The following is a 26004-nucleotide window of genomic DNA, read 5'->3' as shown; positions in this document are numbered from 1 at the left end:
ATAGTAAGTTTTCCAGGGATGGTAAGTACTCCATTTTGGCTACAGCATAGACTCTACAAAGGGGTATAGCATGCCATGTTGACAAAAGTAGCTTTGGGTCAGATGGTGAGAGGTCTTGAGTGTCAAGATTTGGAGTTTTGTCTTTTTCTGGTAGCCAGTGGGAAGTCATTGAAGACTTTTGAGTAATGGACTAATGTGACCATACCTTTCATAAAGAAGATCGTTTTAGGCATAACCATTTTGAGGACTGCATTTACCAGTAAAAGGGCAAATGTTTGCCATTGCTCCAGTTTAGAAACAAGAAATTTAATGATTCAGAAAGCACAGACTATACAACACATACAACAAGGTTGGATAAATTCATTAGTAAGGTGAAAGGAATCTACTTTTCAAGTCATGAGAAAACAAAAGTAATTAAATTTTAAGGGAATAGTACCTTTAATATTTCAGTAACAAAACATATGGAGTATATTTGATGCATATAAAACCCCAGTAGTTTACAGGAGAAATTATAGAGTAAAATCATACTAAATGTAGTATTTAAAATGAAATTTTGGAGAGCAAAGTAACACACCAAAAAGCCAAACCAAAACCAAATCAACTCAACCCAAAAGCCATGTTTATGCATCTGACAAAAGCACTAAGGTATGTTTTAATAAAAAGCATGATATCTACCTCATAAGTTGAGACATGTGTCTAAAATATCACTACATATATCCTTAAAAATCTACTTTGCGCCTTTCATCCTTGAATTTCATTCAAATGTTTCTTAAATTGACTTATATTTTCATCCCAGGACATCTTTCAGGTAACACTACTTGTCGTGTAAAGTAGTCAGTAAAAAAAACCCAAATCACTCCTTTTAAACTTCTAGGAAGACCCTGTTGTTTTAATAATCTGGTCTTTGGAACATAAATCCAATTCATAACCCTCATGACTTTGCTGTGGAAAATATTTTATTTTGCTTTTGTTTTCCAAATAAAGTACTTCCAATATGTAGTATAGTGCCTCATACATTGTATGTACAATAAATACCTTTGAACTGAATTGGAAAGAACCCTACTATATATATATCCCAAGTAGAACGTAACCTTCTTCGGAGCAAGAACTATTTTTTATTTTGCTTTTGAATATCCTCAGTGCATAGCACATGTCTTGCTTGTAAGGAGGCACTTGATAAATGTTCAATTAGATTAGATAAAAAAGAGTTGTAATATATACCCTAACTAGAAAATGAGCTTCTGGAGAACAGAGACTATTAAATTTTGCTTTTGTATATCTAGCACCTAGGACTGGTATCTACACATAATAGGTGTTATAGAAATGATTTTTGAATATAGTCTGTGCTCATGGAAATTGATCACAAATGAATTAATGCTGTGAGTATTCCTTTGACTTAATTACAATGTTATCATCCAGTTTCCTGAGTGACTAAGTCACACCTTGATAAGGTACTCCAGGAAATTGCATTCATTTTCAGTTCTCATGTAGTCCTAGTGAATTCATGGTTGCTTCCCTGCCCTGGAAAAATGTTCTCAGAGATGGAAAGGAAGGCTATAGTTTTTCGGAGTGCCTATCTTACTCCCTTACAATCAATTCCAGAACCAGAGAATTGGAGTTTGGAGGAATCACACTCACCATTTAGACTCGCCTATTCCTAGAAAGGAATCCCCATTATAGCACAAACGGTCACCCATTCACTACTCTTGGATGTCTCCAGTGAGGAGGGAATCCACCATTTCTAAGGTTTGACCATTCCACTTTTGAAGAGCTCTAATTAGAAACTTCTTCCTGTTATCCAATTTACATTTGCCCTTTTATAACTATCCCTCATTTCTACTGATTCTGCTATCTGAAACCATGCAGAAAAATTTAAATCCTGCTATTAAATATAGTCTTTCATATACTTGTTCCTGAGTCCAGTTGTTTCATCTGCTTCTTATATAACATGGTCTCCATGTCCTTCAGCAAAGTGGTTGCCATCTTTTAGATATTCTCAAGCTTACCAATGTTCTTAAATAGTAGAATCCAAAATTTAGTCCAGATTCTACAAACGGAGCCTAACTAGGCTAACTAGGATAGGAATTATCACTTCCTTATTCTGGGGAGCTATGACTCTCACTGTATATAGCCCAAGATTACATTGAATTTTTTGATTGCAATATTACATTGCTAATTGATAGTGAGCCAGAACCCCTAGGACATTTTCAGGCAAATTGCCATCCAACAATGTTTGCAAACATCTAGTTCCAGTAAAAAGAAATCTGGAAGGTTGAGCACAATTTCCTTGCTGTCAGTGCAATAGGGTGGAAAGAGAATATGAATCAATATGATGAACTTCAGGGTCTAGCTACACAAAACACATTTGTTGGATTTTAATGAATAGTCAATGACACAAAAACAAACTCTAAATAACAAAGCTGAGCATGATGCCTGAAAGTGCTTTGGATTTGATTTGATACAATCTGGTTGTGTCTATAGTAACATAAAGGTTAAGTTCAGGCAAACAATTTGGAGAACAGCTGTTTTTCAAATATAGACAGGAAACATTATAGCCAATGACCAAAACACTCAGGAAGTTTCCTTTTGTACCTGGTACTATGATGCCTTTCTTATTTTAAATTGACATAGTGTCATATTAAATAATCTCTGTGAAGTAAGCACAATATAAGTAGGCGAGATTGAAGGGTGAGACGCTATGAGAATCTGTGAGTTTACTGGATTAAAAAACAAATGAGATTTCATAAAACACAAAACTAACATAATGAACCCAAATATTTTATTATATGTCCTCCTTTTAATTGTATGGTGGCTAGTCTGTCTTAAAAAGATACATTATTTTTATAATTCCATACTTAGGCTAACTGCCTAGGGCTTACATGGGAAAAAAAATCAACTCATGGGATTCCTCACCTTTATCCCCTGAGAGCACAATCCCAAACTCCATATTTTCATGTTCTCCTAGAAAATGGAGCTAGCAGAGCTCCTCTGTGAAATTCCTAGAGATTTTCCTAGCTGAGTTGAAGTGCTAGAATAGAAAAGCTAGCAGAATAGGTAATCAAAGTTTCCCAAATTGTGAAATCATTTTGATTTAGCAAAATATATCCTTATGAAGCAAAAAAATGACTGAAAACTTCAGTGCAAGAAGATTTAGTTGAAGAAAGAGTAGAAACGAGTTAAAATTCCTTGCCCTTCTCACTAAACTCTTTATTTTTGTTTAGTCATAGCCAAACACTAAAGGCTTTTGAATGGAGAGAAAGTAGCAGGAAATACAGTTTTTTGATTGGTAAAAACTATTCCTTTTGCTTAAAAGTGAGGTATTAGTCACTGACTTAGTGGGAGAAGCATACTGATACACCAAATGTTTTGGAAAGGATCTAAATCTCATCTCCTAACTGAATAATAGAAAAAAAACCCTCCTATTAAAAAAGAAACAATACAAAAACAATAACTGTTGCCAATATTCTTAATAACATTTATACAAAGCATACTGTAATGGAATAGAGAACCATGTAATATCCTATTCTAGGTTATATTGCATGTCAACCAGTAGATGAAATTAATAACTTCCTAATATTCAACCAACTAAATTCAGCCAAAAGAAATAAGGAAGCCTGTGTATAATTTCCTTAGTATCCATGCGATGTGATTTTTCTTCTTCCACACACTGTATAATGGATCCTTAGACATAGTCATATTTGGAAGGATGTGATTGTGCCTCATCCTCATTTTTGTTTTTCATTTTGGAATCATAGATAGTGCTAGTTTTGTAGCCTCCTGTTCTGTAAGCAACATTGTGACCTGAGGCATTATAGGACACAGTCTTGTAACTGAAAGAAATAAAAAAAGAAAACAACATGTCATCATAGTGCATTGGAAAGAATATTGCACTGAGACTCAGAGAATGGACCCAGTTCTGCTATTTACTACCTGTGTGATTGAGTGATTTCATTTACCTATGCATATGATACACATTTAATAAATGGTATATTGATTTAATTCTAGCCTAGTCCCTGATTTCACACAGGAGTATTATTCCTCCTTCCACAAACAAGATTGATTAGTGTTTTCCATTGTTAAATATAACAAAAGAAGAAAATTCTGTCATTCTTGAACAGTTTTTACTTAAATAGTGTTCTTCCATATTATTATTTATAAAACCTTCAAAAGACTTATGGTTTCATTGGTATATATAGGAGGCAACATTTTTCCACTTTAGAAGGTGGTTTCATGATTTGCTATAGCAAAAAACAAAACAAAAACAAAAACCTTAAAACGAAAATATCCCAACACCTGATAGCCAGTTCTCTAGTGATGGGCTTTTCTGAATTTCACTAGTTTGGTCTTTGTACAGCAGACACATGATCCATTATTGGACTCATACTTGATGCCATGAAGGTAGCAGGGCACAATGGAAAGAATGTGGGATTTTGAGTCAGAGGACCTAGGTTCTGAGCCTTGTTCCCATGTGGATATGGACAAGTCATTTGATAACTCCTTATTTCAGTTCCTTTGTTACAAAAATAATGTTCTCTGAATGTTCCTGTGACCATACCGACTTGCCCTCGATTGAACCTTGAGTGGTTCAGAGTCCCCTCTATGCAATGAGGCATTGAAGATGGGCTTGAATGGAGGAATAAAAAGAGTAATGCTGAGGATAATGGCAGATCATATTTATCCAGTGGTTTGTTATTCACAGAGTACTTTCCTCTAATAACTCAAAACTAATAACTCTAGCTACAAATTATGGAAAACAGATAAAACACTTTTAAATCTTATTATAATTAAAATACATTTGTCATGTCAAGACTCACTGGGTTTCCTCTGGGGCCAATCCACGGCAAGCAATGCACATGATAATGCCTCCAATCACATCAAGGCCTCCAGCAACCCAACCAACAAAGAGAGCAGAACCAAAGGTGTACCTAAAGAGAAGAAATAATTAGTAGTAGTAGAAATAATCAGTAGCATGTATTATATATCTATTTTGTGTCAGGCACTAGTGCTAAGTACTTTATAAATATCTCATTTAATCCTAACAACCACCCTGGGACATAAATGCTTTCATTACTCCCATTTTATAGTTGAGGAAACAGACACAGAAGTTAAGGGACTTGCCCAGGTTCACACAGTAAATGTATGAGATTCATTTTGAGTTTTGATCTTCCTAACCTCAAGCCCAATACCTAATTGCCTGATATAATGCTTGGCCAATTTAGTTCTGAAAGATACAGTGGAAAGAGTATTGACTTTGTAATACTTGGGTTCAAATTTCTGTTCTACTTATAGTGGATGACTCACTTGAGCTCTCAGGGCCTTGATTTTTCTATTTGTAAAATTAAAGGTTGGACTAGATTATCTTTAGTGTTCCCTTCAATCCTAAATCTTATGATCTGAACTCCTACTATGTATCATAATAAATCAATAAACATTCATTAGAGGCTACCTAGTGTCAGGGGCTATGGTAGGTTCTGGGGCTACAGATATGAAAGCAAGACAGTAGGTATCCTAAAATGCCAACTAGACCAAAACTTCAACTTGTATTCCATTATAAAAAAGAAAGATCAGAACAATAAAATATAAGCATATCCTTTCTATACAAATTAATTGGTTCAATCCAAATGCAGTGTTAGCTAAAATAAACTTATGTGGAGCACATAGTTCTTTAGGAATAACATCATATAGTCATGCCAGATGGTTGGCTAAACAATATGATGGCAATTTTTGGTTATACTATGATATAGTGTGGACTTTTTTGGGTTCAGACCTGTGATGTCATCTGTAGTTTTAGAGAGTCAATTAGATCACCGAGATGTTAAGTGAGTTGCCTATTGTCACAAATCTAATGAATATAAAAAGTATAAGTTGAATCCAGAATTTTATGAATTTAAAGTTAGCCTATTATCCACTAATCACTGCTTTCTCTTAAGTGTTATAATGTCTTAGATGCTATTGAGAAATTGCTTTGGTTTAAACAACTTGATAATTGGGTATGACTGCAAATGCTGATTCTCAATACACTGTTTAGACATTGTAGAATGAGAAATTTTTAATCTCTCAAACCACATAAATGAGGCAATTTGACAGTTTTGGTTGACTATTGTAGGAGCTTTCTGTAGTAGCTGATACTGTCTCCAAACCTCGACAGAAACCTTTCTCCCTTCCCCACTCATGACCAAAAGAGCAAAATCAGCAAAGCCTTGTAGTAATGAGGCATCTCTATGTTCTTCTCCTTCCTCTCATAATGCATGGATGGAAATTGGAGAATCAGACACTATTCTTTGAACTCTTCTAAATTGCCTTTGAGCCTCATTCTTTGAGATGTCTCCTATTTTTTTCCTCTTTGATAGAGTGTTTTCATTCAACTCTAATTCCCTTATAGGAGAACTATGCTGTCTTCTATTCAGATAATGGTTGAAGTGGACACAGGTAACATTCTTCTTCCCTAGTCTCTGAGCCTCTGAACATCTTGCACCTGACAGATAGAAAGGAATATTTGTAAAAAATAGGTTCATGTGATGTATTTGTGTGTATACACAATCAGTCCATATTTCGGTTAAAACTTTTACTTATTTATAATCTGATTTTTATAGGCTTAGCTTGATTTCTTTCAGGGAGAGGGAATGCAAGTTGATCCTAATTTGTATGCTAGGGTTAATAACAATCATCCTATTGCGACCACATTAGAGTCTTGAATAAGAACATGAGATAAATACTGTAAGCTGTCATTGTATTTCAATGGAAATGCCAGATCAGACTCAAATCAGGTCCCCAAATATATTTTACTGAAATGAAATTTATGAGATCATAGATCAGAGCTGATTTATGATATGAAATGGTTGCTTCTGATAAATACTTATTTAAAACTGTGACAGTCATATTATGCACACCTTAAATCTGCTTCATATAGCAGCAGTTTTAGCATTGAATGCTTTATTCCAAATTAGAGCTTACCTGGTCTGAACTGTCTGTACCATCCCACCCATTCCTGAGTACATGTTAGCTGCGGACATCCAGAAGTTAGTGACCAGCATATTTGCAAAAACAGACACTCCAGCAATAGCACAAACACCTAAAAATCGAAAAACACACTATTATTTATCTTTACAATCTCTGAAGCATCAAACTTTCCAGTCTCTCCTCCTTATTAAGTATGGCAGAGCAGAACAAAGTTCACATCCCTTACAAAAATAAAAATTTTTAATGCCGTATGTTAGAATGAAAGAGCACAAATATTTTGCAAACATTTCAAATTCTAGCTTATTTCTTGTGTTCATTTCTTTAAATTTATTTCAAATGCTATTATAGCACTGTAGGGGAAAAAATCAACTGGATCTGTGGTCAGACATCAATTCAATTTCTATCTTACTATTTACTAGTCATTTAATATTTTTCAAACCTGATACATTGGTTCTCAAATTCCCAGAACTAGTAGATTTATCTTTTAAGGGTGATGTGGGGCATGGCCAGTCTATGCTCAGTCACCAAAAAGCTCCTTTTATCAACTCGGACAACTGTTTCACACTTGATAAAGTAGGAGGTATAATTACATCTTTGTACTTAATTAATATAACATTAACATATTAATACCTTATCTATATTATCTGGCGCTTTTCTCTTTTGGGGTATATGTGTCAACAATGTTAACAAATTATTCATTGAGACATCTTGCAAACACAACCACCAGCAGGGAGATAATTAATCAAACAAGCATGTTTGTCTTTTTCTGATTTGGAGTAAAATTCTTCTATTCAAAAATATATGCTTCACTACCTTGTTGCTAATGCCTGAGATATTATCTTTAGAGAGAATCTTATGTGCACTTTTTGAGAACTTAATACTTTGACACTTTGATTGGGCTATTTTCAGCAGTATAGGCAGCCCTTTCAATGGTGATAATCTTGATCACTCTGTACTCCCTTATCATGTGAAAACCATATATTTTTGTAAATCCTCCATTGGAAACCTCTCAACGTAAGAGAGCTCTTCCAGTGATTCTTTTAATATCTAAGTGTTACCAATATGGCACTTGAGCCATTCATCTACTCTCTTATTTTCACAATACACTTGGACTACCTCTTTTTCTGGCAATGTCTTTAATGATTTTTTTTAATGCAATGTCTCAGGTATGTCGTCATTGATAGTGATATGATGATGATGATGACAGCTAGTTTTTCTATAGGAATTCAAAATCTGGGATGCAATTTACCAATACTATATCATCCTAAAAGCAACTCTGGGAGATGGGTGCTATTATTATCCTAGTTTTACAGTTGAGAAAAATGAGACAGACAGAAGCTAGGTGTCTTGCCTAGAACACTCAGCTAGTAAATGTCCAAGGTTGGATTTAAAGTCAGGTCTTCTGCCTCAAGTCAAGCTCTTTATCTGCTACACCAACTTATACCTGTAATGGTTACTTTTCCTTTACTTTTGATATTGATTCCCCCCCCCCCCGAGATAGTGGTATTCATTTATTCTCAGGTATCTAACATCTTCAGGATGGTGATAAAGATGGTCATTTGTAACTTTTTAGAATTATTGAAATCAATGGAATTTCCTAATGGTGATTGTGATTTAGCATAATATCTCTTTTTTATTCATTTTTGTACTTTGTAAATAGCCCATATGTAGGACTTGGCCAAGATAAATATATGTGTATATCAATAGATAGATATAGATTGATTTCCCCCCTTACTTTTCTGTATGGACTGGGGGGAAAGGAGCAAATTCCACCCATGACAAATGCTAGTTGAATTAATTTATCTAGATTTTTGTGTTCTTCCTTCCAAAATAATCATTAAAAGTTACCAGACACTTGAAATGAGCCAATTACTATTGTTGAGCACTAAACTTGGCTCCAAATTTCTTGGCAGCCAGAGCATAAAGGGAATTGGGCTCCACAATGACTTCCATAACATTCACTGTTTGACAAAAGAAAGCACATGCTTTCTTTTCCAGAACAAACTCTTTCCTGGCACTAAGCTTAAAAAGGAATTTATCCTGTGGGTCTCTTCCCAAGAGCAACTAATATGGTAGATTATATCTTCAACTGTGCTTTGACAAAAGACACAGAAATACTGCTGAAATAGATAATTCTTGTGCCAATCTCCTACAAAGGTTAAAAGCATAAGGTTAAAGCTTAATTCCAAGAAACCTTTTTTTTTTTTTTGCTGGGGTTGATGTGATTTGGTGTTCTGATGATCTAACTTAATCCAAGGAGAGAGTTTAGAGAATCTAACTGAAATGGACAGCTAATATGCCCATTATTGTGCCAGGTGCTAGGGCAGCCAATTCATGTTCAAATTCTCTAACAAAAGTTCCCCTATTAAGTGAACTTTACATAACCCCATAAAGTTTGTGATGGACAGCACATGGTAGTGGGTAAAGAGTGGGCCTTGGTGTTAGTAAGACTTGACTTCAGGTTCTATCAGATGACCACTGGCTGGGTGACCTGAGATCAATCACTTGATCTCTCAGGATACAGACAAATCTTTAAGACTATAAATTGTAGCATAAATGTTGAACTATCCTAGTAAAGGGAGTCTCCTATACCAATGAATTATAATTATAGTTCCCTATCCCAGCCCTGCTAGGAAAATAGAATAAGGTTTTTAGCATGGGTCAATGGAAAGGAAGGAGTGAAAGAAATCAGCATTTAAGTTTGTACTATGTACCTGGCACTGTGCTAGGCACTTTATAAATATTGTTTCATTTGACATATATGGCAATGGGGGAGCAGGTATTATTAATCCCATTTTACAGTTGAGAAAACTGAGGTGGACAGAAGTTAAGTGACTTGCCCAGGGCAATACAACTAGTATGTTCTTGAGGCTGCATTTGGACTCATTGTCCTGCCACCAAACCAAGCCTTCTATCTACTGTGCCACCTCCCTGGAAAGAATTCTAGCTTTAGAGTTAGAGGAACTGGGTTCAAATTTCAGTGCTGCTATTATCTGTGTGACATTGGGCAAGTCATTTAATTTCCTGGACCTCAATTTATTTATCTATAAAACAAGGGAGTTTTATTATTATGTTGCTGTGTTGCTTCTGTTGTTTCCCAAGTCATCAAAGTATCATGCCTAGATGATCTAAAATTACTTTTACAACTTTAAATCCTTTGATTTCATTTATCCTCATAATAACCTTCTAGCACAGATAGTCTATGCTTTCATTAAAATGAAGCTGTATGTTTTAGATGCCATGTGAGAGGTGAGCAAAATTCTAGATCATAGGATTATGAGATCACAGATTTCAAGCAGGAAGAGACTTCAAAGGGCTCTTAGTCTGATTGCTAGTAAGGATTTTAACATAGGTCCACAGATGCCAAATCAATCACTTTCCCTGTACCATGTGAAAAATTTAAGTGCACACTTTGCATTTTTGCCTAGAGGGCAGGCAAGGCCACTTCAGTGCAAGAGTAGTCAAGAGTGGTATACGCAGGCAGAGTTAATATTTTCAGCATCACCACTGTTTTTACTCACACTGAAGTAGTACAACTTGCTTTCTGTGTAAGAATATTTTTCCTTCCTGAATTTCATAATAGTTGATAACTTTTCTCACCTCACACCTGGCATCTAATGCATATGGTTTTCACTGTAATATTTTGCTCAGAATTTTAAAGGACAAGTTCATTTACTAACTGCCTGTGTCTATAGAAGAAACTTACTCTAGACTTTGTGGGAAGTCTGTTATTGGACCTACAAGGAGGAGGGAGGCAGCTACAAATGTAGCTCTAGAGAAAACACATTGACTGGTGTTATGTAACATTGCCCATGTAATTGTATGAGGATACCCATCAAATGCCACATTTTTAGATGAATTACAATTATCTTTGGATTACTCATGATGATTGGCTAAATGAGATTAAATTTTTATCACGACAGTCTCCTGTCAGAGATACTAAAACCATGTCATTAGTACAAAAGAAGATCTTTGTCTTTTAGTTTGCCATGGCAGATGAACCTACAACCAATTCACCTCATGAGAAATACTATTTTAATTCATCTTTAAGCCTTAAGGTTACAAATCTTCACTTGTGGCCATTTTAGAGTCTTTAGAGAGAAGGCGTGGAGGTCACTGATCGAGACTTCTAGTTCTCAAATTGTATTAATTAATCCTCTGTGACCTATAAGCATTACCACAAGTTCATTGAAATTAGCATTGTTTATAGTGGACCCATGTAATTTAAGTCTGCCAAACAATCCCTCAGAAATTGTGATTCCATGAAAATAAAAATGAATATAGATAGATTTAATATCTCCAAAGATTTGAAAATTCCTTCTTTTTCATCTTTATGGTACATTTAGTAAAAAGTTCCTTTCTTATTGTCATAAATGCCACAGAGAGAATATTTTATTTTTTGTTTCTCCTTTAATTTTACTCTCATTTCCTTCCTTCCTTCCTCCCTTCCTTCCTTCCTTCCTTCCTTCCTTCCTTCCTTCCTTCCTTCCTTCCTTCCTTCCTTCCTTCCTTCCTTCCTTTTCCTTCCTTCCTTCCTTCCTTCCTTCCTTCCTTCCTTCCTTCCTTCCTTCCTTCCTTCCTTCCTTCCTTCCTTCCTTCCCCCATTTTTCCTAGTATTTCCCTTCAGTAATTGGATCCATTTGGACAGAAAGCTATACCATATACCAATTGCAATCTTTATTGAATAGTATTATTAGTAGTAATTAGTTAATTAACAGTACTAATTGGCTATAATTTGAAATCTATAGAGCACTCTGAACAGAGACAGACATCCTGAGAAAATTTATTTACTAAAAACTAAAAAAGACATTTTTCTCTGAAGCCCTTTTCTATAGACTGTGGTGATTCCCAAAATTAAGAGTGATTTCTGTCCAGGTCTGAATTTACCCACCTCCAGTTAGTGGCATAGTAATCTTGTTTCACAGAATTTTACTAACGAAAAGATTTTGCTCCTTAATATGTATTAAGTAAAACAACAACAACAACAACAAACTAACCCTTTTCTCTCCCTGATCATACTATTCCTCTTGCTCTGTCTCCCTCTTCTTCAGCTCCTGACCCTGCCTTCTTACTTGAGAGATCCTTCATTTGGTGTAAGGACCTGAAGTATTTTACTCAGTCTTTAGGGCAGTGACTGTTACAGGCAGAGAAATAGGACAAGTGTTGCCAACTCCACCTAGCTCACATCAGAGGTCTTTCTAAGTTTTAAAAATTCTGAACTTTAAAACCAAATGAAAGTATTTCCACATGTAAGGCCATAAGAGGATTCCATATGAAGATGTCAATATTCTTTTAACAGTTCCTGCTTATTTAAAAATAAAAATTCCAAATGTTACCTTCAAAACTGTTCTGTTTGTATGTGCTTCCTTCTGTACTTCTCTTCTGTGCACTTAAAAATATTTCAGTGGCTCTTTTTTATTTTTGCATCTCTGACTAACCCTTCTCTTTCCTTTTCCTTTTTCCCCTTTTCTCAATCTTTTCCCCACTGAATTAAAAAAACTGGGAACTAAAAAACAACCTCCTTATAACAAATAAGCATAATCAAGCAGCCTGACATCATTCAGTGGACATGCCCCCAAGTTTATTCCCCTTTCTGCATTTTGAGGCCATCACTTCCCTGTCAGGAGATTAATGTGTTGATCATAGGTTTTCTGAAAACATAGTTTATCATCATACTTTTCTAAGTTCTTAAGTCTTCCAAAGACATTTCTTTACAATCTTGTGGTTTTTGTATAAATTGCTCTCTTGGTCTTACTTCATCAGTTCAGTACAGAGGAAATTCTGGAATTTGGCTCTTTTGCCTTTTTTGTGGCTCATATACCACAATTTGTTCTACTTCCATGTGGATGCTTTCTGGGCTGGTATTGAACTCCAGCTCACTTTCAGTCTTACTCCCTGGGTAACTCGCCTTAACCACAATTGTCAGGATGGGTTTGAATCATAGTACCACTCACTTACTATGCTTTTTGTGATTATGAACAAGTGACATCCTTTCTGGCTCATAGTTTCCTCATTTGTAAAATGAGGTGGGGGGGTTGGACTGGATAAACTTTAGGGAACATTTTGGCTCTAAATCTATGATTTTCTTTTGGTACACTAAAGAAATATATTACTTTACCAGATTTTACAAAAATTTTTGAAAATAATTTTAAAAATAATAAAATCCTACATTTGGATATATAACACTTTCCATAATAGAAAACTTTTGCATTTTGATATATACACATTTATTGATGTCCCCCCTCTACTACTCTATACTCTTGATGCTTTGAATTTCTTTAAAGGGAAACAGAGAACAAAAATATATTGATGTTGCTCTGCAAGCCTCCTCTCTCCCACCCAAATAAAAAACAAGAGATTTGTAATCAAAAGTCCTCATGCCTAATTTTTTATTAGACTCAAGTGGTTTATCTTTAGTAATTATTCCTGATTCCTATTACTGGGATGTTTGACTCTACAATTCCTGATAAGTAAGAAAAAAGGGAACTGAGTTGGATGAAGGGCTATTCACTTGTTGGGAAAAGGAATCAGTAAATCATCATTAAAATCTTGAAATAAAACTGAAGAAGGAGCGTATTGAGTATATTTTAGAGAGAAAGCATTGGTTAGCCATAAATGTTAGATTGCATTAATGCTTTTAGCCTTCATTTCCAGTCCCAGGCTTGTGAGAAGATATACCAATGATGGAGTTAGATGTCACAGTCTCAAGTTAGCCCTTTCTTGCTTCTGCCTTCCAGCTGTCTTTGGTCAGTCTTTTGGTTCCTCTGGTTCGTCTATCCACTCTTCCCCTCTCTTTTTCTTTTTCTCATAGTGAAGTGGGTTGGAGTGAAGGGGGTCTGGGGTGGGCAGGACTGTGGAAGGTCCAGTGGGACATGAGAGAAGGGACTGACTTCATTATGTTTGTGTGAAATTCTTATTAATTCAACAAACGTTTATTGCATTAACTTGCTCTGTAACCTTGAGCAAATTACTTATCTCAATGGACCTGTACTTCCTTATCTCAATCAGAATATTGGAGTAAATGACTTCCCAGTTTTAAAATTTCAGCCTTTTAATATATTTCTTTATACCTAAAGGTTCATGGGAACAGAAATTTAACATCAAATTTGTCTATTGGCAGATCATTGCAATAAAGTAGAAGAACCAGACAATTTAAAGTTAGCTATCTTGGAAATTTATACTTCTTTTCTCTGTGGCACTTTGTTAAGTGTTAGGAAAGACTATGTATTTAGCTTCTAGGGCTTGACTTTATCCTTTATCAGATTGTTACAGAAGCTTACACTTGAAAAGGATGTTAGAGGTGATCTAGTCTAATGATATCAAACTCAGACAGAAACAAAGGTCACTAAACCATACATAAAGACCCCCTCTTATTGACTTAGAAAACTACATGTTAACAGTTTCTATGTTGTATTATATTTTTATTTGTTTGTTAAATATCTACCAAATTACATTTCAATCTGGTTAAGATCGTATTCTAGAGAATTGTGGGCTTCCTATGGCCAAGAAACTGTTTGACACCTTTCATCTACTTCAGGAAGGCAGAAGCTTACAGTTTTGCAGAAGAACTAAAATAAGGTACACCAATCATTCGAGGATATGTGAATATGTGATAAATAGGAAATAAATGGAAAAAGAAAAATACTATGGGATGTCAGAATAAGGAGAAGTGAGTTTTTTTCTAAAATGATTCATCTTCCTGAGTAAAAATTTGGCCTTTAACATTTACTACCTGTGTGACCCTGGGCAAGCCACTGAACCCTATTTGCCATAGTTCCTCATCTATAAAATGAGCTAGCGAAGGAAATGGCAGTCACGTCAGTATCTTTGTTAAGAAAACCCCAAATGGGGCCATAAAGGGTCAGACATGACTGAAACAACTAAATAACAACAAGAATGATCAGGGAAGGCTTCGTGGAAGAAGTAATATTTAAGTTATTCTTTGTATCATGAGTAAGATTTGGATAGGTGGAATTGGAAAGATGAGACACAAAGCAAAATCTTGAAAAAAGCCAGAAGTGGAAAGCAGACTAGTCAAAATGTTACAAGTATGAAAACAGTAGGAGATACAGCTCAGAAAATATGATCAGTAGAGTTGTGGAGAGTCTTAAATGCTAAGGAATTCAGAGTTTGGAGTTTATCTTTGACTATGGAAATTTTAGTTTGTATAATTCAGGATGGATCATAGAAGGAGCTTGGAAATAGACCAACTATTAAATAAAGAAGCTTCTATAATAATGTAGGCAAGAGGCAATAAGGTCTTTAATTAGGGAGATGGAATGACATGGAATGAAGGGAGGCTTCATGAAGGAAATGATAACAGAACATGGGACTGTCAATATGTGGGCTTAGATCTAGAGCTATGATGAATACTAGAGACCATCTAGTCTAAGTCCCTCATTTTAAATGTGAGAAAATAGGCTTCTAGAGATAGTGACTTAGCCAGTGTTACAGAAGTATAAGCACCAGGGACATGATTGTCAAATGATTGGATGTGCAGGCTAAAGGAGAGGAAGGAATTAAAGGTGATATCAAGATTTTCTACCTGAATGATTAGGAAAATGTTGGTGAGATGAATATAAAGAAGGTCAGGAAGAAAAGTTAGTTTGGGCAGGGAAGATGAATTTTGTTGGATATATGTTGAGTTTAATACACCGGCAGTACATCCAGATGTTGCTGTTAGGGAAATGGGATGGGAGATGCTCACTCAAGGGGCTAGAGACAGTGGCAACCATATAAAGGTTATCACTGAAGTTTTAACAATGAGTAATTCTGCCCAGAGGAAGCCTGAGGAATGTTCTAGGCTTTTTCAAATAATTACTTTGTAATTCTTAAATATTAATGGTTCAGTAAAGCTCTATTAATTCAGACTAGTCCAAAGAAAAGTAATTAGTGAAATGCAAACCTTTACAATATTTTTCAAGATTTAATTGCATATAGTCACTTGAATTAGTGTCCAACAAGACACCCTAGAGGTTTAACTAAACTTGCTTTAATAAGCAAATTAAAACCGTTTATAATTAGCAGGTGATTTAAAAAGAGTTTATTTTAGAAAGTATATTAAATATACTCCCTAAAATATTCTAATATTATTAATTTGCTTAGTCAACACTTTTTCAGAGATAGTGTATAAAGGAAAATTTCAGAAACTAAAATAACTTAAGGTATATCAAGGTCTTTACTACTACACATCTGTGAAGATTTAGATGAGGAGAGGTCCTTTCTTTTCTTTTCTTTTTTTGGGGGGGATGGAGGGTGGTAGGAAGTTTACTTGGCACAAGTTTCTTCCTACCACAGTTCATTCTACAGTAAGCTACTAAAGTGATTTTCCTCAATCATAGGTCCAAATTTTAGAGACTAAGATTTCTTTTTGGGTTACCTAGGTAGAGCAGTGGGTGGAATGCTGGACTAGGGGTCATGAAGACATCTTCCTGAGTTCAAATATAGCTTCAGACACAGTTATATGACCTTAGGAAAGACCTTTATTTGTAAAATAAGCTAGACAAGGAAATGACAAACCACTCCACTATCTTTGTCAAGAAAAACCCAACTGGGTTAACAAATAGTCAGACACAATGGAAAAAAAATCACTGAACAATAAAACACATAACTAATAAGTGTTTGAGGCAGGACTGGAACTCAGGTCTTTCTAATTCCAGGTCCAGCACTCTTTATAGTCTGCACCTAACTGCCTCACCACTCAACTGGACTCCATGGTGTTTCCCTATTATATCTATCCAAGGACCTTCTGTTATCAATTTGAAATGGAAAGTATAGGGATTTATGTGTTCATTTTTAAGCATAGCTCTCTTTTGATATTTCCTTGAGGTAGAAGTAGGAGCCCTAAATTAGGTGGTAATTTCCCAAATCTCAGATCATGAGTCTTTAGAGGTAGATGTAGGAAAGAAGTGAAATGTTGATAATAAATATGAAACAGGTGTGTGGTGTTACTGGTGTGTGTGTGTGTGCACACACACACGTGTGTTTTATTCCCAGTGAAGAAGTTCCCTCTACTGTTGCAAATTGGCAATTATTCTGCCAAAGGTAGTCTTGAGTTATCTAGAGTATTGAGTACTTAAGTCTCCAAAGCTGGTAGGTATTAAAATTCAATTAGCTAGATTTAGTCCCAAAATGCCCTGTTTGAATTAAATTTTTTTTTCAAATTATATACTTACCACCACCACCACCACCACCACCACCACCACCACCACCACCACCACCACCACCACTACCACCACCACCACCACCACCACCACCACCACCACCATCACCACCACCACCAAAAAATTTTAAATAAACAAATGCATAAAAATTAAGTGCAAAACTACAAACTCTGCACTGTTTAGGACTTGATTAAAATATGCAAATTAAATTTGTGTGCTAATATAATCATCCTTTGCTTTTGAGTTCCCTTTGGATTTGTTTTAGTACTTTTTTCTCTCAATTTTGTGGCTATTCTTTTTAAATGTAATCATAGTATGTATTATTCTTGTTCTCTTTTCTTCTTTTTTCATCTCTTCACATATTTCCCTTATTTTTTATTTCTCTAATATTTGTGATTTCTAATAACATAATATAGTCCATTACATTACAAAATCACAATCTATTCAGCCATTTCTACCAACCATGGCATTTCTGTTATTTCCAGTTACTTTGTCATTACAAACAAAGCTTCCATGAATATTTTCATATATATACAGCTTTCTACCCTCTCAACAATGTCCTTAGGACTTAATCCTAGCAATGGGATCCCTAAGTCAATGAGCATGATTAGCTTAACAACTCTTAATATATATTTCCATCTTGTTTTCTAAAAAAAACCCTCATAATTGCTCTTGCAGTATAATATTAGGTCTGTTTCTCCATGTTCCCATCAGCATCATTTGGTTTGATCATATTAACCCATTTGGTTCTCAGTTAACATACAGTATTAGGACCATAGTTAGCTAGACTTGTCCTTAAGCAGCAAATACAATCTATTGCCAGAACCATTCTCTTTTCAAAACCAAATCTTTCCAGGTTGGTCATAGTCAGCGGGACTTTTGTTCCAAAGCTACAACCCCTCAGGAATGCAGGATTTCCTCCATAGATGAGTGTTAAGTAAGAATTTTGAAAAATAATTATGCTCTCTAAACCATTGTTATCACACCAGAAACTATGTTTTGATTTTATGTATTCTCAGACTTAGATCTACTGCTACCTTCATATCTGTTGGGGCTCAAGGAGAGGTTATTTCAAAAGGGTATTGGTAATGAGGGAAAATTTGCAGGAGCAAAAATTTAACACTGAGAGACAGTGTTGTATGATGTAGTGGTATAGTGGTAGGTCTTTAATTAGTTAAATAGGTTCAGATCTTGCTTCAGAGAATTACTAACTCTTTGACTCTGGGTAAGTAACTTAATCTTTCTAGGCTGCAGTTTCTTATCTATAAAATAAGGTGTTGAGCTAGATGATGACTATGATCTGATTTAAATTTATAATACTGTAGTCTGTCAGAACTGTCATGAATCATAAAATGGTGCTGGTTTATTGGCTCTGATTTTATGATATATCTAGGTTTCAGGACTTGAATTCAATCTATATCAAACAATTACAGAGGCTTAAAACTGGAAAACACCATAGAATTCATTTTATCCAACTTCTGAGACTCCTCGGGTTTCCCCTCAAAACTTCTCTCTATGGTTATCCATCCTCTGTTTGAATGTGGGCTGGTTTTGTAAGAAGATGACCTGTATTTGAATTATAGTGTTCCTATTTTTGGGGACAAGGAGCTCACTTTCTGCTGCATACTGCATAACTGAATAGATCTAGTTAGAGCATGTTTTCTTATGGTAATTTATGATCATTTCTCACACTCTCTTGAACTTATTTTATTTTTGCCTTTTGATCATCATGGAAGAATATATAATAATTTTACTATGAATACCTTAAGTTGAGCATGTAAGATTCTGGTTGGATACATTTTTGTCCTTTCTCAATATTGAATACAGAGCTTTTCACTTAATCAATGTTTATTAGATTGAATTGGAACTTACCTGACACAATGAACATGATTCCAGAGGTCAGAGTCATTTTGGCCTTGGCAGAGTCATCCATGTTGCCAATCCGAATACATTTCAGTGCAAAGATGGATACTAGAAGACCAATGGCACCCAGGACAATGCCTACAATCATTAGGGCTCTCACAGCTTGCAACATAGCTTTAAAAAAATCAGTTTAAACTATTGATTAAAATTTAAGAAAATTCACATAACTACAACTCAAGTTTATATTATGCCTTAAAGTTACAAAGTACTTTTTTTTTACAAAAACTATATGAGGAAGGTAGTGCAAGTACTGTTATATCCATTTTACAGATAAAAAAAAGGAGTCTCAACAAAGTAAAAGGTTTGCTCATGGTTATGCAGCTAACATACAACAGAGCCAGAATTTGAGTCCGGTTTTCCTGACTTTAGTGTTTTTCCCACCATGTTGCACTAGAAAGAATATAATAAATTATAGGTTTGCTTATTTTAAAATTTCTAGAATAAAAATGAATATTCATATACCCAGAGAACTGATGTGTCATAGTGGATAGTGAAACATCCTCAGTATCAGGAAGAATTGACCCTGGACGTATTGGCTATGTGACTTTGGGTAAGTCACTTTAACTCTTACTACAGTAAGGCAAATAGCCAGGCAGTTTGCTATATAGCTATGATCTTATTGGTAGCATGAGATCCCTCATCAACAAAATTGCAGATCCTTGATCCTTCAGGTGTTAATATACTGACATAAGAATTAGTATTTAGGAAGACTATAGACAAAAGTAGGAAGTAAAGTGCTTCATGCCATCAAATGATGCAGCAGGGAGGGTACTGGGCTTAGTAGCTGGAAGATGCTTTCTCAGATACTTACTAGTGGAGTTGCATGATGGGAGATAAGATGGCAGAGTAAAGCTCTGCTCTCTCAAACTCTACACACATATAAAAGAAAATAAATCACCTCAAAACAAAGGAAAGCATGAGGAAAACATGTCAAGAAGAGAGATTAGACAAGGGAGAACAGCGAATGGGAACTGGCAAATCTCAGACCAGCACAATATACTTCTATGCGACCTGAGGGAATGGAGCAGCTGAGAGGGGGACCAACTCAGTTTAAGCCACTTGGTAGGAGTAGGAAAGGCAGAGCATATACAAGACCAATGCACTACCACACAGTTGCAGGTAACAAAGCAACAGAGCAGGGACCAGTCCAGTTCATGAGGCAACTAGAAGCATAGGGAGTAGAATGTAGCTTGACAAAACAGTTGCAAGCTTCCTCCAAGAGGACTACCCCCAGGCAGACACACTGTGGGAAACAAAGGCAGATAGTTAAGGTAAGGGTAGGGGGGACTCCAGGAAAATGAGCAAAGGTAAAGAAAAAATTTGACCTTAGAAAGTTACTTTAATGATAAGAAAGATCGAAATATGAACTCTGATGAAGACAATAATGCCCCAAAGGAAAAATATGAAGACTCAAAGGAAAATGAGAAAGGATGTCAGGCCCCAAAAGAACTTGAAAAGAAATTTTAGAAAAATCAAATAAAAAGAGAATTGATAGAAAGACTAATAGCTGTGAAAGAATTCACTGAAGAAATCAACTCTCCCCAAATTAGAGTGGGCCAAAAGGAAATAGAGGGAAAAATACAGTGAAGAAAGAAACTTCCCAAAGCCTGGAAAGGACTAAGTTGAAAAAAAAAAAACTACTGAAGAAAAGAACACTTGGGCAGGATTGGCCAAATGAAAAAGGAAAGACTCATGGAAGAAAATAATTCCCTAAAATTAGGATTGGGCAAATAGAAGCTAATGAATCCATGACACAATAAGATAAAACCAGATGCTTACTAGCTCTATGACCTTGGCCTAGCCACTAGTCAGTTTCCTCATCTATAAAATGAGAGGGTTGGATTAGATGACTTCCAAACTCCCTTATAGCTCTAAGATTATGACCTTATAACCAATTGCCAACTACTCTTAGTAATACAGACAAGAGCCTATTATGGCAGTGCCCCACTTTAGAAAAACACTTTACATGATAATAATGGTAACAATGACAAGGGGGGAAAATGAAGATTTGGGCTTATTGAGAAATTAGAAACCAATTTATTCACAATAGAAAATTTTACCCACAGTTATTCTTTGTGACAAAATACCCTCAGTATATTTATTTTATTTTAAACTCTTACCTTCTATCTTAGAATTGATACTAAGTATTGGTTTCAAGGCTGAAGAGAGGTGAGGGCTAGGCAAATGAGGTTAAGTGACTTGATCAAGGCCACATAACTAGGAAACACCTGTGGCAGATTTGAACCCAGGACTTCCATCTCCAGGCCTAGCTCTCTATCTACTGAGTCACCAAGCTGCCCCTTTTCATATATTTAGAACAAAATTCAGTTTAAGTGGAAGGCATTACAAAACTATACTAATTCATATTGATCAAGGAGAAGGCAAGTTTAAATTAGTAAAATGTAAAAGAACATTTTGTTTTATTTATTTTTTTAATATATTTTATTTGATCATTTCCAAGCATTATTCGTTAAAGACATAGATCATTTTCTTTTCCTCCCCCCCACCCCCCATAGCCGACGCGTAAGTCCACTGGGCATTAGATGTTTTCTTGATTTGAACCCATTGCTTTGTTGATAGTATTTGCATTAGAGTGTTCATTTAGAGTCTATCCTCTGTCATGTCCCCTCAACCTCTGTATTCAGGCAGTTGCTTTTTCTCGGTGTTTCCACTCCCATAGTTTATCCTTTGCTTATGAATGGTGTTTTTTTCTCCTGGGTCCCTGCAAGTTGTTCAGGGACATTACACCACCACTAATGGAGAAGTCCATTACGTTCGATGATACCACAGTGTGTTTGTCTCTGTGTACAATGTTCTCCTGGTTCTGCTCCTCTCGCTCTGCATCACTTCCTGGAGGTTGTTCCAGTCTCCATGGAATTCCTCCACTTTATTATTCCTTTTAGCACAATAGTATTCCATCACCAACATATACCACAGTTTGTTCAGCCATTCCCCAATTGATGGGCATCCCCTCGTTTTCCAGTTTTGGGCCACCACAAAGAGCGCAGCTATGAATATTTTTGTACAAGTCTTTTTGTCCATTATCTCTTTGGGGTACAGACCCAGCAGTGCTATGGTTGGGTCAAAGGGTAGATATTCTTTTGTCGCCCTTTGGGCATAGTTCCAAATTGCCCTCCAGAATGGCTGGATCAGTTCACAGCTCCACCAGCAATGAATTAATGTCCCTACTTTCCCACATCCCCTCCAGCATTCATTACTTTCCTTTGCTATCATGTTAGCCAATCTGCTAGGTGTGAGGTAATACCTCAGAGTTGTTTTGATTTGCATCTCTCTGATTATAAGAGATTTAGAACACTTCTTCATGTGCTTATTAATAGTTTTGATTTCTTTATCTGAGAACTGCCTATCCATGTCCCTTGCCCATTTATCAATTGGAGAATGGCTTGATTTTTTGTACAATTGATTTAGCTCTTTATAAATTTGAGTAATTAAACCTTTGTCAGAGGTTTCTATGAAGATTTTTTCCCAATTTGTTGTTTCCCTTCTGATTTTAGTTATATTGGTTTTGTTTGTACAAAAGCTTTTTAGTTTGATGTAGTCAAAATTATTTATTTTACATTTTGTGATTCTTTCTATATCTTGCTTGGTTTTAAAGCCTTTCCCCTCCCAAAGGTCTGACATGTATACTATTCTGTGTTTACCCAATTTACTTATGGTTTCCTTCTTTATGTTTAAGTCACTCACCCATTTTGAATTTATCTTGGTGTAGGGTGTGAGGTGTTGATTTATTCCTAGTCTCTCCCACACTGTCTTCCAATTTTCCCAGCAGTTTTTATCGAATAGTGGATTTTTGTCCCAAAAGCTGGGATCTTTGGGTTTGTCATATACTGTCTTGCTGAGGTCACTTTCCCCCAGTCTATTCCACTGATCTTCCTTTCTGTTTCTTAGCCAGTACCAAATTGTTTTGATGACTGCTGCTTTGTAATGTAGTTTTAGGTCAGGGACTGCAAGGCTCCCATCATATGTGTTTTTTTTCATTATTTCCCTGGATATCCTTGATCTTTTGTTCTTCCAAATGAACTTTGTTATGGTTTTTTCTAAATCAGTGAAGAAGTATTTTGGTAGTTCAATGGGTATAGCACTAAATAGATAAATAAGTTTGGGTAGGATGGTCATTTTTATTATATTGGCTCGTCCTATCCATGAGCAGTTAATGTTTTTCCATTTGTTCAAGTCTAGTTTTAGTTGTGTGGAGAGTGTTTTGTAGTCGTGTTCGTATAGTTCCTGTGTTTGTCTTGGGAGATAGATTCCTAGGTATTTTATTTTGTCTAAGGTGATTTTGAATGGGATTTCTCTTTCTAGTTCTTGCTGCTGAGCTGAACATTTTGTTTTATAAGCAGTTAAATACTAGAACTGTAAGTAGAAAATCTCCCAGAAGTAGTATGCCACAAATTGCAATTCAAATCAACACATGTGTTTTATTTCTACTATATTTGTCTATGTTAGGTCCTTGGAATACAAATACGAGAGTCCTTACCTGTCCTTAAGGGTTTTACAATCTTTTAGGGGAAGAAACATGTACACAGATTAGAAAACAGAAAAAAAAATACAAAATAACTTTGAGGAAGTTGAGAGAGCAGTACAACCAGAGCATGGTGGTAACAAAGGGAATGTTAGCAATGGTTTTGGATGGCAGGTGGAACTTCAAAGCTCAAGAGAGGTAATAATTCCTGAAAGTGGAGGCAAGGAAGGAGAGTATTTCAAGCATGTGGGGGAGTTTGTGAAAGTCACTGAGATAGACAGATTATCATGTACTGGAATAAATTTATCAACCATTCTGGCCAAATCATAGAAGTGGTGGTGTGGGACACTAGAGAGGATTGAAATTAGGTTAGAAAGTTAGATTGAAGCCAAAAAGATAAGACAAGAACCATTACACCTTTAAAAGTCAAATGGAAGAGTCTGTATTTTATCCTTGACAGGAAATTATGTTGATTTGTTTAGGTCTTGACTTTCAAATGAAAACATTTCCTTTTCCCTCAGTCCCCTTTCTCATAAGTTCAAACAGAAAAGAAAGTTTCTGGAAGTCTCTTCTTAATGAGATTTTTTTCTCTTTATTTAATTCACTTTAAGCTGTACCAAGAACACATTTATTAATGGAAGACTAAGGGACTGATCCTGGGAATGAAATAAGTAGAAAATATTTGCTACAGGACAAGTAGAGTTCTGTAGGAAATACATTGGGTATATTGTGGTAGATTGACATGAGCTCTGGAAGAGAAGGTGCTACTAGTGAGAAGTCAGAAAAATAACAAAGAAAGAAGAGAGTGAAACCTGAAGCTTGGACTGGGAAGAACAAGCTCCCATTTTTTGTTCTCCCCCAAAATAATTTTTTTCTTCTACTATATCTTTATTTAGATAATTTAGAACATTGTTCTTTGGTTACAAGAATCGTATTCTATCCCTCCCTCCCCTACCCCTACCCTTTCCGTAGCCTATGTGCAATTCCACTGGGTATTACATGTGTCCTTGATCAGAACCTATTTCCATGTTGTTGGTGTTTGCATCAGGATGTTCATTTAGAGTCTACATCCCAGGGGCAGCTGGGTGGCTCAGTGGATTGAGAGTCAGGCCTAGAGATGGGAGGTCCTGGGTTCAAATTTGACCTCAGACACTTCCCAGCTGTGTGACCCTGAGCAAGTCACTTAATCCCCATTGCCTAGCCCTTACCACTCTTCTGCCTTGGAGCCAAAACACAGTATTGACTCCAAGATGGAAGGTAAGGGTTTAAAAAAAATAGAATCTACATCCCCAACCATATCCCATCAAACCCATGTAATCAAGCATTTGTTTTTCTTCTGTATTTCTACTCCCACGGTTTTTTTCTCTGAATGTGGATAGTGTTCTTTCTCATAGATCCCTCCAAGTTGTTCAGGAACACTGCATTGCCACTAATGGAGAAGTCCATTACATTTGATTGTGCCACAGTGTATTGGTCTCTGTGTACAATGTTCTCCTGGTTCTGCTCCTCTCACTCTGCATCAATTCCTGGAGGTCGTTTCAGTTCACATGGAATTCCTCTACTTTATTATTCCTTTGAGACCATCACCAACATATACCACAATTTGTTCAGCCATTCCCTGATTGAAGGGCATCCCCTCATTTTTCAACTTTTTGCCACCACAAAGAGTGCAGCTATGAAGATTCTTGTACATGTATTTTTCCTTATTATCTCTTTTCCCCAAAATAATTTTAATACTTTTATTTTTATATCATTTCTACTAACCAAATCCAAATTATTTCTCCTGATTAACAAAGAAAATAAAATGAATTAAATTAACTAATCTATGATCTTATGACATAGTGACCACAGTATATGACACTCTCCTCCATAGTACTTCTCGTCCCTACCAAGAAAACTTCAGAGTACAACCATAGGATCATAGATTTAGAAATATATGGAATCTTATAATCAATTTAATCAGACCTTCCTCATTTTTTAGAAGAAGAAACTGATGCTCAGAGAAATTAAATGATTTGCCAAGGTCACACAGGTATAAAAAGGAACCCAGATATCTTGACTCCCAATTCAGTTCATTTTCCATGTATTCCATTGCCATAGTATGACTGTTGTAATTATATTGATGATTCACATTCATGAGTTGTTTTTTTTTAATTACCAAAGTGTTTTCTTCAAAACAATATGATGAGATAGGTATGGAAAATTTTGTATTCATTTTACCAGTAAGGGAGCTGAAGTTTAGAGATATCAGAGGATTATAGCATTTAGAGAGGTAATGATTTTTCCCACAGTCCCACAGCTAAAAATGGTATATGTGACTCAAATCCATTTCAATCAGTGGATAAATATTTATAAAGTGTCTACTACATATCAGGATAGTGCTCTGAGAATACAAGGAAAGGCAAAAGAGATACTCTGCTCTCAAGGAGCCTATAGTCTCATGGCAGAGACAATGAACAAAGAACTATGTATAAA

General features: G+C 35.7%; 1 protein-coding gene across 1 annotated transcript in view; it reads right to left on the bottom strand.

The window, feature by feature from the left end:
* Nucleotides 1–209: 209 nt before the first annotated feature.
* Nucleotides 210–26004, bottom strand: part of CLDN18 (claudin 18) — a 38160-nt gene continuing 12365 nt past the window's right edge. The window contains exons 2-5 of the mRNA XM_001365303.4: nt 18996–19160; nt 6955–7072; nt 4815–4925; nt 210–3830 (exon numbers count right to left, since the gene is read on the bottom strand). Of these exons, the coding sequence (XP_001365340.1) occupies nt 3683–3830; nt 4815–4925; nt 6955–7072; nt 18996–19160 (542 nt within the window). The 3' untranslated portion in view covers nt 210–3682. The remainder of the gene's footprint in view (nt 3831–4814; nt 4926–6954; nt 7073–18995; nt 19161–26004) is intronic.

Source organism: Monodelphis domestica, chromosome 4 (assembly GCF_027887165.1).
Source record: "Monodelphis domestica isolate mMonDom1 chromosome 4, mMonDom1.pri, whole genome shotgun sequence".
Lineage (NCBI taxonomy): Eukaryota > Metazoa > Chordata > Mammalia > Didelphimorphia > Didelphidae > Monodelphis > Monodelphis domestica.
The sequence above is the reverse complement of the archived record's forward strand: the minus strand, read 5'-3'. Positions and strand labels throughout refer to the sequence as shown.